The sequence below is a fragment of the Lithobates pipiens genome, unplaced genomic scaffold (assembly GCF_037356315.1).
Source record: "Lithobates pipiens isolate NorthernLeopardFrog02 unplaced genomic scaffold, aLitPip1_a1.2 Scaffold_10, whole genome shotgun sequence".
In the NCBI taxonomy this organism is placed as follows: Eukaryota; Metazoa; Chordata; class Amphibia; order Anura; family Ranidae; genus Lithobates; species Lithobates pipiens.
The window spans coordinates 177,296,999-177,311,789 of NW_027507686.1; the positions used below are offsets into that span (position 1 = coordinate 177,296,999).

Below are 14,791 nucleotides of genomic sequence, written 5' to 3' on the forward strand. Positions count from 1 at the left end.
GAAATGTAGTTCCAAAACATATAAGGTGCCAAGGTCGGCCATCACTGTGCTATAGCTATACCACCTTGCAGTGGCGGCTGGTTCAAACATTTTTTTGGGTGGGGCATAAGCAAACCCCTCTAGGCAAGTCTGCACTCACCACGGTCATGGCTCCCCTCTACAGCAGTGGCGGCTGCTGCTTACTATTTTGGGGGGGGGGGGCAGCAAATAAACCTCACGGGAGACGGACAGAGGCGATTAGTGCCCCCCCCCCCCCCCCAACGGGAGACGGACGGAGACAATATCAAAAGACCTGCGTAGGTAATGGAACTTTATAAAGATGGAAAAGGATGCTAATGTGCGTGACAGCATCTAACGGCCTATTCTCTTGAATGGGATGCCCTATGTGCGACAAATGTGCCAAAAGAGGCTCTTGCGCCTTTTCAGGTGATAAGCGTTGCAAGCTTTTTTACCGCGTGTTTTGGCACATCTGTCTCTTGTTTTCTAATGAATGTGAGCACCATGCACAGGTTTTCCGTGTTTTCCACACGTTCCCAGAAAACGCAGGTATAAATTATGTCTTAACGGCACTCCAAACATGGCTAAGAAATGTGTGTTTTGTTGTCAAGACCTTTCAGTATCTAAAGCCCACGAAGGTCACCACCCAAAAAGGTGCGGAGCTTTTTTTGGCACATCTGTTGTATGCTGTCACATGAAAAATGCACCAAGAAGAGCACATTAGTTAGTGTGACACACAAGTGTGATTGAGCCCTTACTGCTTTGTGTATGTCTGGGTATGGAAAACAATAATATTTAATGCCTTGTGACTTTTACCGCTCCAAAATCACAAATCCCCCAATGATGAAAGGGTTAATCACCTGTCACATAGGATAGGTGGATGACCAGGAGTTGATGGAATGTCACAGCAGAAGATGAATCCTCCTGATGAGTGATAATGATGATGATATACACACAGCCGGTGGGGGGACACTGATAATCAGGATATGAATACATTATTACACCTCCTATAGTATACAGCATGCTCACAGTGTTGCCAGTAAAGCCTATTATTAGAATATATGTCACAACTCCAGAAGTTTCTCGGTAACACCAAGACTAACATTCTTCTTTCTACAGAAGCCCCCCTTCCCCCTTAGACTCTCTGCATACCTTCCCCTGTGCTGGCAGCACCGATTACTGGAGCTGCGGCTAACAGCACCATGGCAACCCCCCGGAAAACATGGCTGCCCAGAGCCACTCTCACACAGCACAGCAGCTGAGGCCTGCGGGCAGCACTGAGACAGATGGCGCTGTTAGCTTACCCGTCTGGTCCAGCAGTAGAGTTGCCACCTCATCTCTTTATACCCGAACACACATGAATTACACAGATTCTGTGGCTAATTTAATGCAGATAAGGCACCAAGTGAGCTTAATTACCACATTAATCAGTCAAAGAACCTGTGTAATTAATATGTGTTCGGTTTTAAAGGGATAAGGTGGCAATCCTATCCGGCATGCCGTACTCTGCTTTCATTTCATCCAAGTGAGTAGTGCGAAACCAGAAGTGATGGTTCTGTGATAAGCCCCGCCCACCATCCTTCAGACCCGCCAATCGCCTATCTCCAATAGAGTGGGACTGGAAGTGTTCAGGACGCATGGCCCGTGCCCTGTTTACACTCAAAATACCTCCCAGTGAAGCTTTTCAGCTGCAATGACCTGATTCCAGCAGTCAAGCTTCTAGTGGACAGTTCAGTGACTGGATGCTCTTAAAGGACCCATTTTTTTTCTCTTTTTTCATGTCCCACTTTGGGGGGGGGGGGGCTGCACCTGAGCGCCCCCTATTGACGGCCCACCACTGACACCTTGAAATGCCAAAAATATAACATGCTATATCAAAGCGGCCCAAAATTATAGCCTAAATGTTCTACAATTTACAATCCCACTATTTGTACTTACAGCACATTCTTTATGAGTTGCATAAATTGCCAACCTATGCTGTGACAGCTGTCTCTCCCTTATACCTTCTAGTGCTGTTTTCCCTTGTTTTCTGTGCTAACCCTATTTGGCTTTTATATGATAGTCTTTGGGGTTGATTAACTAAAGGAAAATAGGCTTTTCTTTTTTCAAGAATTTTCTCTATGCATGGCAATTATCCCCGGAGCTTAGGGAATGTGGCAAATTATTTTCAAACAATACCCAATTATGTGCAAGGAAAAAAAAAGCAGAATTTTTGCTTGAACAGGATTGGATGAAGCTTTGGGAAAAATTCCCTTGCAAAGTGCAACATTACTTGCAAAATGAACAGTCTATTTTCTTTTAGTATGTCAATCCTATTGTCTCTGCTTGTATTCCCTTACACCTAAGGTAAAAAGCTCAATATACTCAAGCTTTAGGCAAAGTATTTGGTTTGCGATGCACCATGTCATAATGACTGGCCTGCATTGCTGGACTCTTCAATCTGCTTAATTTCAGTTGTCAAAAAACAGGTCTTCAGCTGGATAAAATATGTTTTCCTTTTTTTTTTTTAGTGAGTGTTCAACAAAAGGTATATCATGCCAGTATGATGTCTCAGGTATGCAAATTGTTAGGTATCTGTGTTAATATCAATGCTTGTGTAATTAGTAAAGCCTTTCATGACCAGAAGGTGTTGATGTGTAGATGTCCAGGCCAAATTTACCAGTACCAGTACATGTCAGTTAACTTAAAGTGGATCTACAGTTTTTTTTTATTATTACATGTCAACAAAACAGATTATGTAGTTGTTGACTTTAAAAAAAAAGTGACACTTACCTTTGCAGGAATCCAGTGCTGTCCTAACCTGGGCCAGTTTTCAGCTGGTCTTTGGGTCCCTGGTGCCACTAGGCTTATTGTTGGAAGCTTGCTGTGACTTTACAGCCAGATTCCAGCTGTACATGTGCGAGCTACGCTGTGATCTGTGAATATTCCCGCAGCCTCCTTGGTCCTATGACGTGTTTTCCGGGAGGTTGCACTCAGGGGAGATTGGGTTTGGGGGAGGAGGAATGAATTAGGCTGAGGGTGCCAGTGTTGAAGGCTTACATTTCTATTAGTGAAGCCCCTGGTCTACACGTGATTATTAATCAGAACTGACATAATGATCACATGTAAAGCAGAAGATCTCTGCTTCAACCTTCAGTCTAGCAGTGATAAGTGTGCACACAGTTATATATATTCTACTGTATAGCAGTAACATGAGCAGGAACCACTTTGACTGATACCCTGCCATCAGTGAGGACACTGGCTGTAAATGTCAGCCAAGGTTGAGAGCCAGCAGTTGCAGGAAGTGTCAGCTGCTGGCTCTCAAAGGGGAGAATTTGCTTAAAAAAGTTTATTAAAAAAAAAAAGAGGCAAAAATTGGTGCTAGTTCACAATATACAAGCCTGCAGCTGACACAATACCTCAACACCGCGCACACCAGATAATGTATAACAAAGTGCAGCACATAAAGAATATAGATATATGGATATTGATATATTTCACAACTGAATATCACTCATATCAATATCACTTCTTCCAATGCAAAAAACTAAAAAGAAAAAAAAACTGTCCTCTTACAGTGCAAATGTACTACTAAAAAGTTCAGGCGCTGTTTAGAAAACCAACATATGGCAGTCTGTGTCATGAATATTAACCCTCTGCAACTAGAGGGGAACCAAAACAGCAGGGATGGTGTTGTGCAAAACAACAAAAGATTCCTCTTATGCCGTGTACTCATGACCGGACTTTCCGGCAGACTAAGTCCGACGGTCTTCCCGTCTGACTTTCGGCGGACTTCCGACGGACTTTCCGAAATAACTGTTTTGGCCACATACAATCACACCAAAGTCTGACAGATTCAAACTTGATGATGTACGACCAGACTAGAATATGAACTGATTTTTCGACCGGACTCGAGTCCGTCGGAAGGATATGAAACATGTTCTAAATCTAAAGTCCATCTGATTTTACGACAACAAAGGTCAGATGAAGCCCAAACACGATCAAATTGTCCTGCAATTCATTCCGTCTGACCTTTGCTGCCGAAAAGTCTGTTCGTGTGTACACGGCATTAATCCAGCACTGAGCACTGGGGGGGGGGGGGGGGGGTGATGGTAACAACTTGAGGTATACCTCAGAAAAGTCATAAAAATGTCTATACCACAGTTCGTGATAAAAGGATTTATGGAAAATTAAAGTCAAAGGATTCCAAGAATGGAAAGGGTTAAAATATGGTTGACAGACAATCAATGTTAACCACTTGCCAACCGTCTACCACAGATGTACTGCGGCAGGTTGACTCTATTGCATGAAACGGCATACCTGTACGTTGTTTCGTGCAATACAGAGAGGGAGCCAAACAGTGGGTCCGGCGGACCCAATGTTCGCCGGCCACCCACAAGCGTTCCCCAGGGAGCCAGAATGGCGATCTGTCTATGTAAACAAGGCATATCGCCATTCTGACAGGGAAGAAGATAGAGATCTTGTGTCCTTGCCAAGCGGGAATACGGATCTCTGTCTTCATCCAGTCAGACCATCCCCCACACAGTTATCAAGCACCCCATAGGGACACACTTAATCCTTTGATCACCCCTGATGTTAACCCCTTCCCTGCCAGTGTCATTAGTACAGTAACAGTGCATAGTTTTAGCATAATGTCGCAGTTCTGCGACAAATAGCTGATCTTCGCCATTAATAGTAAATAAATTAATAAATAAAAAATGCCATAAATCTATCCCATAGTTTGTAGACTCTATCATTTTTGTGCATAACCAATCAATATACACTTATTGGGATTTTTTTACCAAAATATGTAGCAGAATACTTAAACTGATGAAGAATCTAGATTTTTTACATTTTTTTTATTGAATGTGTTTTATAGCAGAAAGTAAATAAAATATTATTGTTTTTTTTTTTAAATTATCAAACTTTTTTTATTTATAGTGCAAAAAATAAAAACCGCAGAGGTGATCAAATACCACCAAAAGAAAGCTCTATTTGTGGGAAAAAAGGAATTCAATTTTATTTGGGTACAGCATCACACGACTGAGCAATTGTCAGTACAAGTAACGCAGTGCCGTATCGCTGTATCGCAGAAAATGGCATGATCATGAAGGGGGGGTAAGCCTTCTAGGGCTGAAGTGGTTAAACATCATGCTTTATTTTGAATCTCAATCTCACCCAGGTCGAGCGAACACGGAGACTGAAAATTAGAAGCTGAGCATACAAGTGCTTTTATCTAAGGATTACTAAAGAGTGGTCATGAAAAAGAGAGAGCTTTAACCACTTTACCTCTGGAAGTCCCCCCCCCCCCCCCCTCATGACCAGGCCATTTTTTGCGATACAGCACTGCATTATTTTAACTGACAATTTCACAGTTGTGTGACGCTGTACCCAATTAAAATTGATGTTTTTTTTCTCACAAATACAAAGGGTTAACTGTGTGCCTAGCTAGTGCTTGTGTACTGTGGGGGAGGTGCTTTTACTAGGGGAAGGCATAGATCCGTGCCCCTGCTTTGCAGGAACAAAGGATCAATGCCTTACCCGCTGAAAGAACGGCAATCTGCCTTGTTTAACTGCTTTTCTGCCTGTATAATGAACAATGTGTGGGTGCCAGCGGACATCGAGTCTGTGGTACCCACTGATTGGCTCCTGTTGCGCACCCCCAACCAGTGCTAAGTACGCAATCCAGTGCAGTAGAGCCATCTTGCCATGATATATGTAAGTTATATGGTTGACAAGCAGTTGAAAACTCAAATTTTCTGAGTTTAGAAGGGTGATGTATTGTAACTAAAAAAAAAAAAAAAAAAATGAGAACAAATGTTGTTATCTTATAGAGGCTTTTCAAAATGCTTGTTATTTTGTTCCACAGGCTACATTTAAGCTTGTGTAGCAAGTGGGGCTTCCTATTGTTAAATGGGGGCTTCCAGATTCTTCTAATCCATGAGCACACAGATCTCCACAAGTACTGGGCCAGGGTTGTGAGGAAGAGGCACTTGTCCTCAACATGGTGACAAGGTGCCTTTGCCAGGGCTGTCCCTGCCAGATTCCTAACCAGGAGCCCAGAGCATAAAACTGTGTAATAATACCATAACTAAATATTTGACTTCCAGAAGTAGCTGGACGATTGTTTGCTGAACCTTTTGAATAAGGTACAGATTTCCATAAACTTTGTACACAGCGCAGAGGTGTCCCTCATTTTTTTCCTTTTCTGGTCGAATGTTTTTAGCTTACAGTGTTAGGCTATTTTCTCTATTGGCCAAATGTTCTTTAACTCTTCAGGTAGCTTCTTCTTAAATATATTTTCTCAAGGATAGTTAGAAAACGTTTCATTCATTCTGCAAAAGGCAATGGATATTGATATTTCACACAAACAGTGGGCAAAATAAGTATTGAACACATAACTATTTTTCAAGGTAAATATATTTCTAAAGGTGTTATTGACATTTTCACCACATGTCAGTAACAACCCATGCAATCTATACATACATATACACCAAAAGAAATATGTTCAGAAATTAAGGTATGTGTAATAAAATGCAATGACACAGAGAAAAAGTATTGAACACACTAACTGAAATGTATTTAATACTTGTCACAAAATCGTTTGTTGGTAAGGACTTTAAGTTAAGATGCCTCTTGTATGGAAAAAGTAGGTGCATGCATTGCTCAGGTGTGATTTTGGCCCATTCTTCCACACAAATAGTCTTCAAATCTTGAAGGTTCCGTGGGCCATTTTCTATGAACTCTGATCTTTTGTTCTTTCCATAGATTTTCCATTGGATAAGTCAGGTGATTGGCTGGGCCATTCTAGCAGCTTTATTTACTTTCTTTGAATCCAATTGAGAGTTTCCCTGGCTTTGTGTTTGGGATCATTGTCTTGCTGAAATGTCTACCCTTGTTTCATCTTCATCATCCTGGGAAATGACAGCAGATTTTTATCAAAAATGTCTCGATACATTTTTCCAGTCATCTTTCCTTTAATAAAATTAATGAAATTAAGTTTTCCAGTACGATATGCTGAAAAACAGCCCCGCACCATGATGTTCCCACCTCCAAACTTCAGTGTGGAGTGATGTGCAATGCCATTTGACCTCCAGCCATGGTGTATATTATGGCATCCAAAGAATTCGATTTTGGTCTCATCTGACCAGACTATAATCTCCTAGTATTTCACAGGCTTGTCTAAATGTTGTGCAGCAAACTTTAGCAGAGCTTCAATATGCTTTTAATTCAGTGATGGCGGTTCTGTGGTGGGCATGCATACAGGCCATGGCGGTTGAGTGCATTACTAATTGTTTTCTTTGAAACAATTGTACCTGCTAATTCCAGGTTTTTCTCAAGCTCTTTACAAGTTGTCTTAGGCTCTTGGACAACTCTTCTGATAATTCTTTTGACTCCTCAGTCGGAAATATTGCGAGGAACACCTGGTCGTGGCCAGTATAGGGTGAAATTATGTTCTTTACATTTCCAAAATATGGCCCCAACAGTGCTCACTGGAACATTCAGAAGTTTATAAATCCTTCTGTAACCAATGACATCAGTATGTTTTGTAACAATAAGGTTGCAGAGACAGCTTTTTGCTTTTATCCACCAATAGATATTTCTTATGTGACACCTTGGTAATGAGACACCGTTGTATAGGCCATCAGTTAAAACTGAACCAGCTGATAATAATTTGCAATGACAAGGGGAGGGATTGCTTTCTAATTATTGATAGATTTCAGCTGGTGTCTTGACCCTCCATGCCTTTTTGCATCTCCCTTTCTTCATGTGTTCAATACTTTTCACCTGTGCAATTCCATTTTATTACACATAACTAAACTTCTGAATGTATTTGTATTTGTTTCTTTGTATGTATGGATTGCATGGGTTGTTACCGACATGTGGTGAAAATGTTGTGTCAATATTACCTTTAGAAATATATTTGCCTATAAAATGCTGATGAGTTCAATACTTATTTTGCTCACTGTATTACAAACAAGGGTATTATTTGTGACTTTTCCCCAAATGCTGAGACATTTGCAAAGCAATTTTTTTTTCTGAATAGACTCCTAAGTATTATGAACATGCAGTACTGCAGTCATTTATGTGTTTAATAAGTAATAGATTAACTGGAATTACTACATTAATATATAAAAAAAAAAAATAATTCTCAAAAGGCTAACAGTGAGTGGTTACTTTTCACATTTTTTTTTTTCTCACTCAGCTTGTCGCTGTGAACATGAAGGAAAAATGTATAATATCTCAGAAAAGATTTCAAGCTTCAGTGATAAAGATGGAAGCTGCAAGCAAATGAAGTGTGATGTCAATGGAACCATTGTCACTCTCAGTAATTTATGCACTACTACACCCAACCCATCAGGACAGGATAAGACAACAACAGCAACAACAGCAACAACAACAGCAACAGCAGCAGCAACAGCAACAACAACAACAACAACAACAACAAGACCACCACCATGTAGTCCTCAGTGTCGCTGGACACAATGGTATAATGAATCCAAACTTTTAGAAAACGAAAAAAGTGATAGGGAAATGAATCACACAATCACAACCAATAGAAAAGTAATCTGCAAAGATGAATTCTATGCTCACGAGATAGAGTGTAGACTTTCAGATTCTAACACTGATCTGCCCAGGTCAAAGCAGAGAGTACATTCCATTTGTAATGTAACAAATGAGTCAGAATGTATTGACAGTATCCAGGATGGGCTCATGAAAGCATGCAGAAGTTTAGAAATGCGCTTTAAGTGCTGTGATGATTTCTCACTTTGTTTGGCTGACGTTCCAACTACAAAAACGACTTCATTTTTATCAACTAAAGTAACAAGCGTACATGGAGAACAAACACCTGTAAAATCAACAGGAATATCTAATTTCCCATCATTATCTACAGATACTACTACACGTTCTAAAATGACTTTCAGTACATCCACTACTACACAAACTATCCACTCCACTCCTACATTTACTTCTGTCAAGACTACTACAGCTTCTTCTCCATCAAAATCAACATCAGAATCTACAGCAGCAAATCCCTCATCCACCTCAAGTGTAACACAATCTACCCTTTATGCCCCCCCTGAGACAACAAGCAGTCGCACTGAGAGTTCTGTTTCTACAACCGCAGTGCCAACTAGTACTTTTTTTTCTTCAACAACTAAACTATCTTCCACAACAACTACAGCTATTTCTCCATCAAAATCAACATCAGAGTCTACGACAGCAAATCCCTCATCCACCTCAAGTGTAACACAGTCTAACCTCTACGCCTCCACTAAAACAACAAGCATAAGCTCTGATAGTTCTGTTTCTACGACCACAATACCAACTAGTACTTTTTTTTCTCCAACAACTAAACTATCTTCAACTACAGCTACTTCTCCATCAACAAGCATGAGCTCTGAGAGTTCTGTTTCTACGACCACAATACCAACTAGCACGTCTTTTTCTCCAACAACTAAAATTTCTCCTACCTCAACCTCTGCTATACTAACTACCACCTCTACAACTACTGCTTTTGTATCATCAACCACACCAAACACCCCATCCAGTCTTCCAACTGTTCCAACTCAACCTACAGCATCCAGTCCTTCACCAACATCTACAGGTCCAACCACAACTTCTTGCTATTATTGTTTTTGGACAAAGTGGTATAATGAAAATTATCCAACATCAACTGCTGAATCAGGAGATCAAGAAAGCTATGAGATAGTGAAATCTAAAGGATACTCAGAGTGCAGGGATAAATCGCATGTTCAGGATATTCATTGTGAAGCTAGTTCATACTCTGGAAGGGCCTTTAAAGATTTAAACCAAAATGCTACATGCAGTGTTGAATCAGGCTTGATATGCAGAAATAAAGATAATCCGGGACCATTTAACATGTGCCTTGATTACAAAGTAAGATTCTACTGTTGTGAAAAACAGAATTGCCCTTCTTCCACAACTACTACAGCTACTTCTCCATCAACATCAGAGTCTACGACAGAAAATTCCTCATCCACCTCAAGTGTCCCCCTTGAGACAACAAGCAGTCGCACTGAGAGTTCTGTTTCTACAACTGCAATGTCAACTAGTACTTTTTTTTCTCCAACAACTAAACTATCTTCCACAACAACTACAGCTACTTCTCCATCAACAAGCATAAGCTCTGAGAGTTCTGTTTCTACGACCACAATACCAACTAGCACGTCTTTTTCTCCAACAACTAAAATTCCTCTTACCTCAACCTCTGCTATACTAACTACCACCTCTACAACTACTGCTTTTGTATCATCAACCACACCAAACACCCCATCCAGTCTTCCAACTGTTCCAACTCAACCTACAGCATCCAGTCCTTCACCAACATCTACAGGTCCAACCACAACTTCTTGCTATTATTGTTTTTGGACAAAGTGGTATAATGAAAATTATCCAACATCAACGGCTGAATCAGGAGATCAAGAAAGCTATGAGATAGTGAAATCTAAAGGATACTCAGAGTGCAGGGATAAATCGCATGTTCAGGATATTCATTGTGAAGCTAGTTCATACTCTGGAAGGGCCTTTAAAGATTTAAACCAAAATGCTACATGCAGTGTTGAATCAGGCTTGATATGCAGAAATAAAGATAATCCGGGACCATTTAACATGTGCCTTGATTACAAAGTAAGATTCTACTGTTGTGAAAAACAGAATTGCCCTTCTTCTACAACTACTACAGCTACTTCTCCATCAACATCAGAGTCTACGACAGAAAATTCCTCATCCACCTCAAGTGTCCCCCCTGAGACAACAAGCAGTCGCACTGAGAGTTCTGTTTCTACAACTGCAATGTCAACTAGTACTTTTTTTTCTCCAACAACTAAACTATCTTCCACAACAACTACAGCTACTTCTCCATCAACAAGCATAAGCTCTGAGAGTTCTGTTTCTACGACCACAATACCAACTAGCACGTCTTTTTCTCCAACAACTAAAATTCCTCTTACCTCAACCTCTGCTATACTAACTACCACCTCTACAACTACTGCTTTTGTATCATCAACCACACCAAACACCCCATCCAGTCTTCCAACTGTTCCAACTCAACCTACAGCATCCAGTCCTTCACCAACATCTACAGGTCCAACCACAACTTCTTGCTATTATTGTTTTTGGACAAAGTGGTATAATGAAAATTATCCAACATCAACGGCTGAATCAGGAGATCAAGAAAGCTATGAGATAGTGAAATCTAAAGGATACTCAGAGTGCAGGGATAAATCGCATGTTCAGGATATTCATTGTGAAGCTAGTTCATACTCTGGAAGGGCCTTTAAAGATTTAAACCAAAATGCTACATGCAGTGTTGAATCAGGCTTGATATGCAGAAATAAAGATAATCCGGGACCATTTAACATGTGCCTTGATTACAAAGTAAGATTCTACTGTTGTGAAAAACAGAATTGCCCTTCTTCCACAACTACTACAGCTACTTCTCCATCAACATCAGAGTCTACGACAGAAAATTCCTCATCCACCTCAAGTGTCCCCCCTGAGACAACAAGCAGTCGCACTGAGAGTTCTGTTTCTACAACTACAATGTCAACTAGTACTTTTTTTTCTCCAACAACTAAACTATCTTCCACAACAACTACAGCTACTTCTCCATCAACAAGCATAAGCTCTGAGAGTTCTGTTTCTATGACCACAATACCAACTGGCACGTCTTTTTCTCCAACAACTAAAATTTCTCCTACCTCAACCTCTGCTATACTAACTACCACCTCTAAAACTACTGCTTTTGTATCATCAACCACACTAAACACCCCATCCAGTCTTCCAACTGTTCCAACTCAACCTACAGCATCCAGTCCTTCACCAACATCTACAGGTCCAACCACAACTTCTTGCTATTATTGTTTTTGGACAAAGTGGTATAATGAAAATTATCCAACATCAACGGCTGAATCAGGAGATCAAGAAAGCTATGAGATAGTGAAATCTAAAGGATACTCAGAGTGCAGGGATAAATCGCATGTTCAGGATATTCATTGTGAAGCTAGTTCATACTCTGGAAGGGCCTTTAAAGATTTAAACCAAAATGCTACATGCAGTGTTGAATCAGGCTTGATATGCAGAAATAAAGATAATCCGGGACCATTTAACATGTGCCTTGATTACAAAGTAAGATTCTACTGTTGTGAAAAACAGAATTGCCCTTCTTCCACAACTACTACAGCTACTTCTCCATCAACATCAGAGTCTACGACAGAAAATTCCTCATCCAACTCAAGTGTCCCCCCTGAGACAACAAGCAGTCGCACTGAGAGTTCTGTTTCTACAACTGCAATGTCAACTAGTACTTTTTTTTCTCCAACAACTAAACTATCTTCCACAACAACTACAGCTACTTCTCCATCAACAAGCGTAAGCTCTGAGAGTTCTGTTTCTACGACCACAATACCAACTAGCACGTCTTTTTCTCCAACAACTAAAATTTCTCCTACCTCAACCTCTGCTATACTAACTACCACCTCTACAACTACTGCTTTTGTATCATCAACCACACCAAGCACCCCATCCAGTCTTCCAACTGTTCCAACTCAACCTACAGCATCCAGTCCTTCACCAACATCTACAGGTCCAACCACAACTTCTTGCTATTATTGTTTTTGGACAAAGTGGTATAATGAAAATTATCCAACATCAACGGCTGAATCAGGAGATCAAGAAAGCTATGAGATAGTGAAATCTAAAGGATACTCAGAGTGCAGGGATAAATCGCATGTTCAGGATATTCATTGTGAAGCTAGTTCATACTCTGGAAGGGCCTTTAAAGATTTAAACCAAAATGCTACATGCAGTGTTGAATCAGGCTTGATATGCAGAAATAAAGATAATCCGGGACCATTTAACATGTGCCTTGATTACAAAGTAAGATTCTACTGTTGTGAAAAACAGAATTGCCCTTCTTCCACAACTACTACAGCTACTTCTCCATCAACATCAGAGTCTACGACAGAAAATTCCTCATCCACCTCAAGTGTCCCCCCTGAGACAACAAGCAGTCGCACTGAGAGTTCTGTTTCTACAACTACAATGTCAACTAGTACTTTTTTTTCTCCAACAACTAAACTATCTTCCACAACAACTACAGCTACTTCTCCATCAACAAGCATAAGCTCTGAGAGTTCTGTTTCTACGACCACAATACCAACTAGCACGTCTTTTTCTCCAACAACTAAAATTTCTCCTACCTCAACCTCTGCTATACTAACTACCACCTCTACAACTACTGCTTTTGTATCATCAACCACACCAAACACCCCATCCAGTCTTCCAACTGTTCCAACTCAACCTACAGCATCTACTACAGCTACTTCTCCATCATCAACATCAACCCTCTATGCCTCCACTAAAACAACAAGCATAGGCTATAAGAGTTCTGTTTCTACGACCACAATATCAACTAGCACTTCACCAACAACTAAAATCTCTCCCATTTCAACCACTGTACCATCAGCCAACCCAAACACCCTATCCAGCCCTTCAACTACTCCAAGTGTTTTTCCCAGTATATCAACATCTTTAATCACAAGTGTGTCGTTGTCCTCAAGCATAAAGCCTCCCACGTTTTTTACTTCTCTGACAACAACCACAACATCTGGAAAAAGCACAGTCACAAGTATGTACTGCTTTTTTAATACTTTTGTTACTAGAGTTTTTCCTTATATGTGTTTCAGGTGGTTATGATATACATTACGATAGTCTTATGTCGAAAAGGGTTTCTTAATTTAATTAAATAATAATAAAAATACAGAATATCATTATTGTATTCAGTTTAAACATTTCCACCCTTTTTGAGTCAGGCTTTTTAAACTATCATTTATTTATTTTTTTCAACTGTGTTGATTTGTCTTTTTGTTTTTTACATTACATTAGGGCGGCACAGTGGTGTTAGGGCGGCACAGTGGTGTAGTAGTTAGCACTCTCACCTAGCAGTAAAAAGGGTCGCTGGTTCAAATCCCAACCACGACACTACTTGCCTGGAGTTTGCATGTTCTCCCTGTGCCTGCGTGGGTTTCCTCTGGGTATTCTGGTTTCCTCCCACATACAAAGACATGCAGGTAGGTTAATTGGCTTCTGTCCAAAATTGGCCCTAGTATATGAATGGGGACCTTAGATTGTGGGCTCTTTGAGGGTAGAGACCAATGTGAGTGTGCAATGTACAGGAATAGGGGTAGACACTCACTCAGGTTGAACTGGATGGACTGGTGTCTTTATTCAACCTTACTAACTATAACTATGAAACATTGACCTGTTGTATGACCCCTTTCCACATCAGCTTCATCTCATATGTTTTGTTATGGCGCCCCCTGGCAGGTGAAACAGAATCCCTTGTTGTACTGGTTTTCTTCACTTTAAGCTGTTACCAGGGCGTGGCCCTCAGGATCAGTCCATCGGTAGGATATCTGCAACAAAACAGCTATGGTGTGTAGAATATAAATTAAATCCTAGGCAGAAGGATAGTCAGGTCCGGGCAAAGGTTTTGGGCAGGTGGCAAACGAGAGTCATCTGGTCCATCAGAGGTCATGGGCAGGTATCAGGAAAGAGTGTAGCTAGGTCAAATCAGATCAGAAAAAAGCAAGGCAGTCAAGAAGTATAATAAATCTTTTGCACAAAGGATAGGGCACAGCACTAGCGACTTCAAAGGCCAGAGCTTAAATTGGTCAGAGGACATGCCCAGTGTTGTTTTATGGACCTCTTTAAGTACTAAAGACTAGGGGTTCTGTGAGTACCATCTGTGTTAGTGTTACATTTTAAGACCATCACACTCCTGTATTTA

The 14,791-nt window shown here is 40.6% G+C and overlaps 1 protein-coding gene across 3 annotated transcripts in view; it reads left to right on the plus strand.

Moving 5' to 3' along the window:
• The window catches only part of LOC143935931 (mucin-5AC-like), a 251,510-nt gene that overhangs the window by 175,205 nt on the left and 61,514 nt on the right, over positions 1-14,791 (plus strand). For all 3 annotated transcript variants that reach the window (XM_077460154.1, XM_077460146.1, XM_077460163.1), the window contains 2 exons: positions 2,508-2,551; positions 8,183-13,630. In XM_077460154.1, the coding sequence (XP_077316280.1) occupies positions 2,508-2,551; positions 8,183-13,630 (5,492 nt within the window). The remainder of the gene's footprint in view (positions 1-2,507; positions 2,552-8,182; positions 13,631-14,791) is intronic.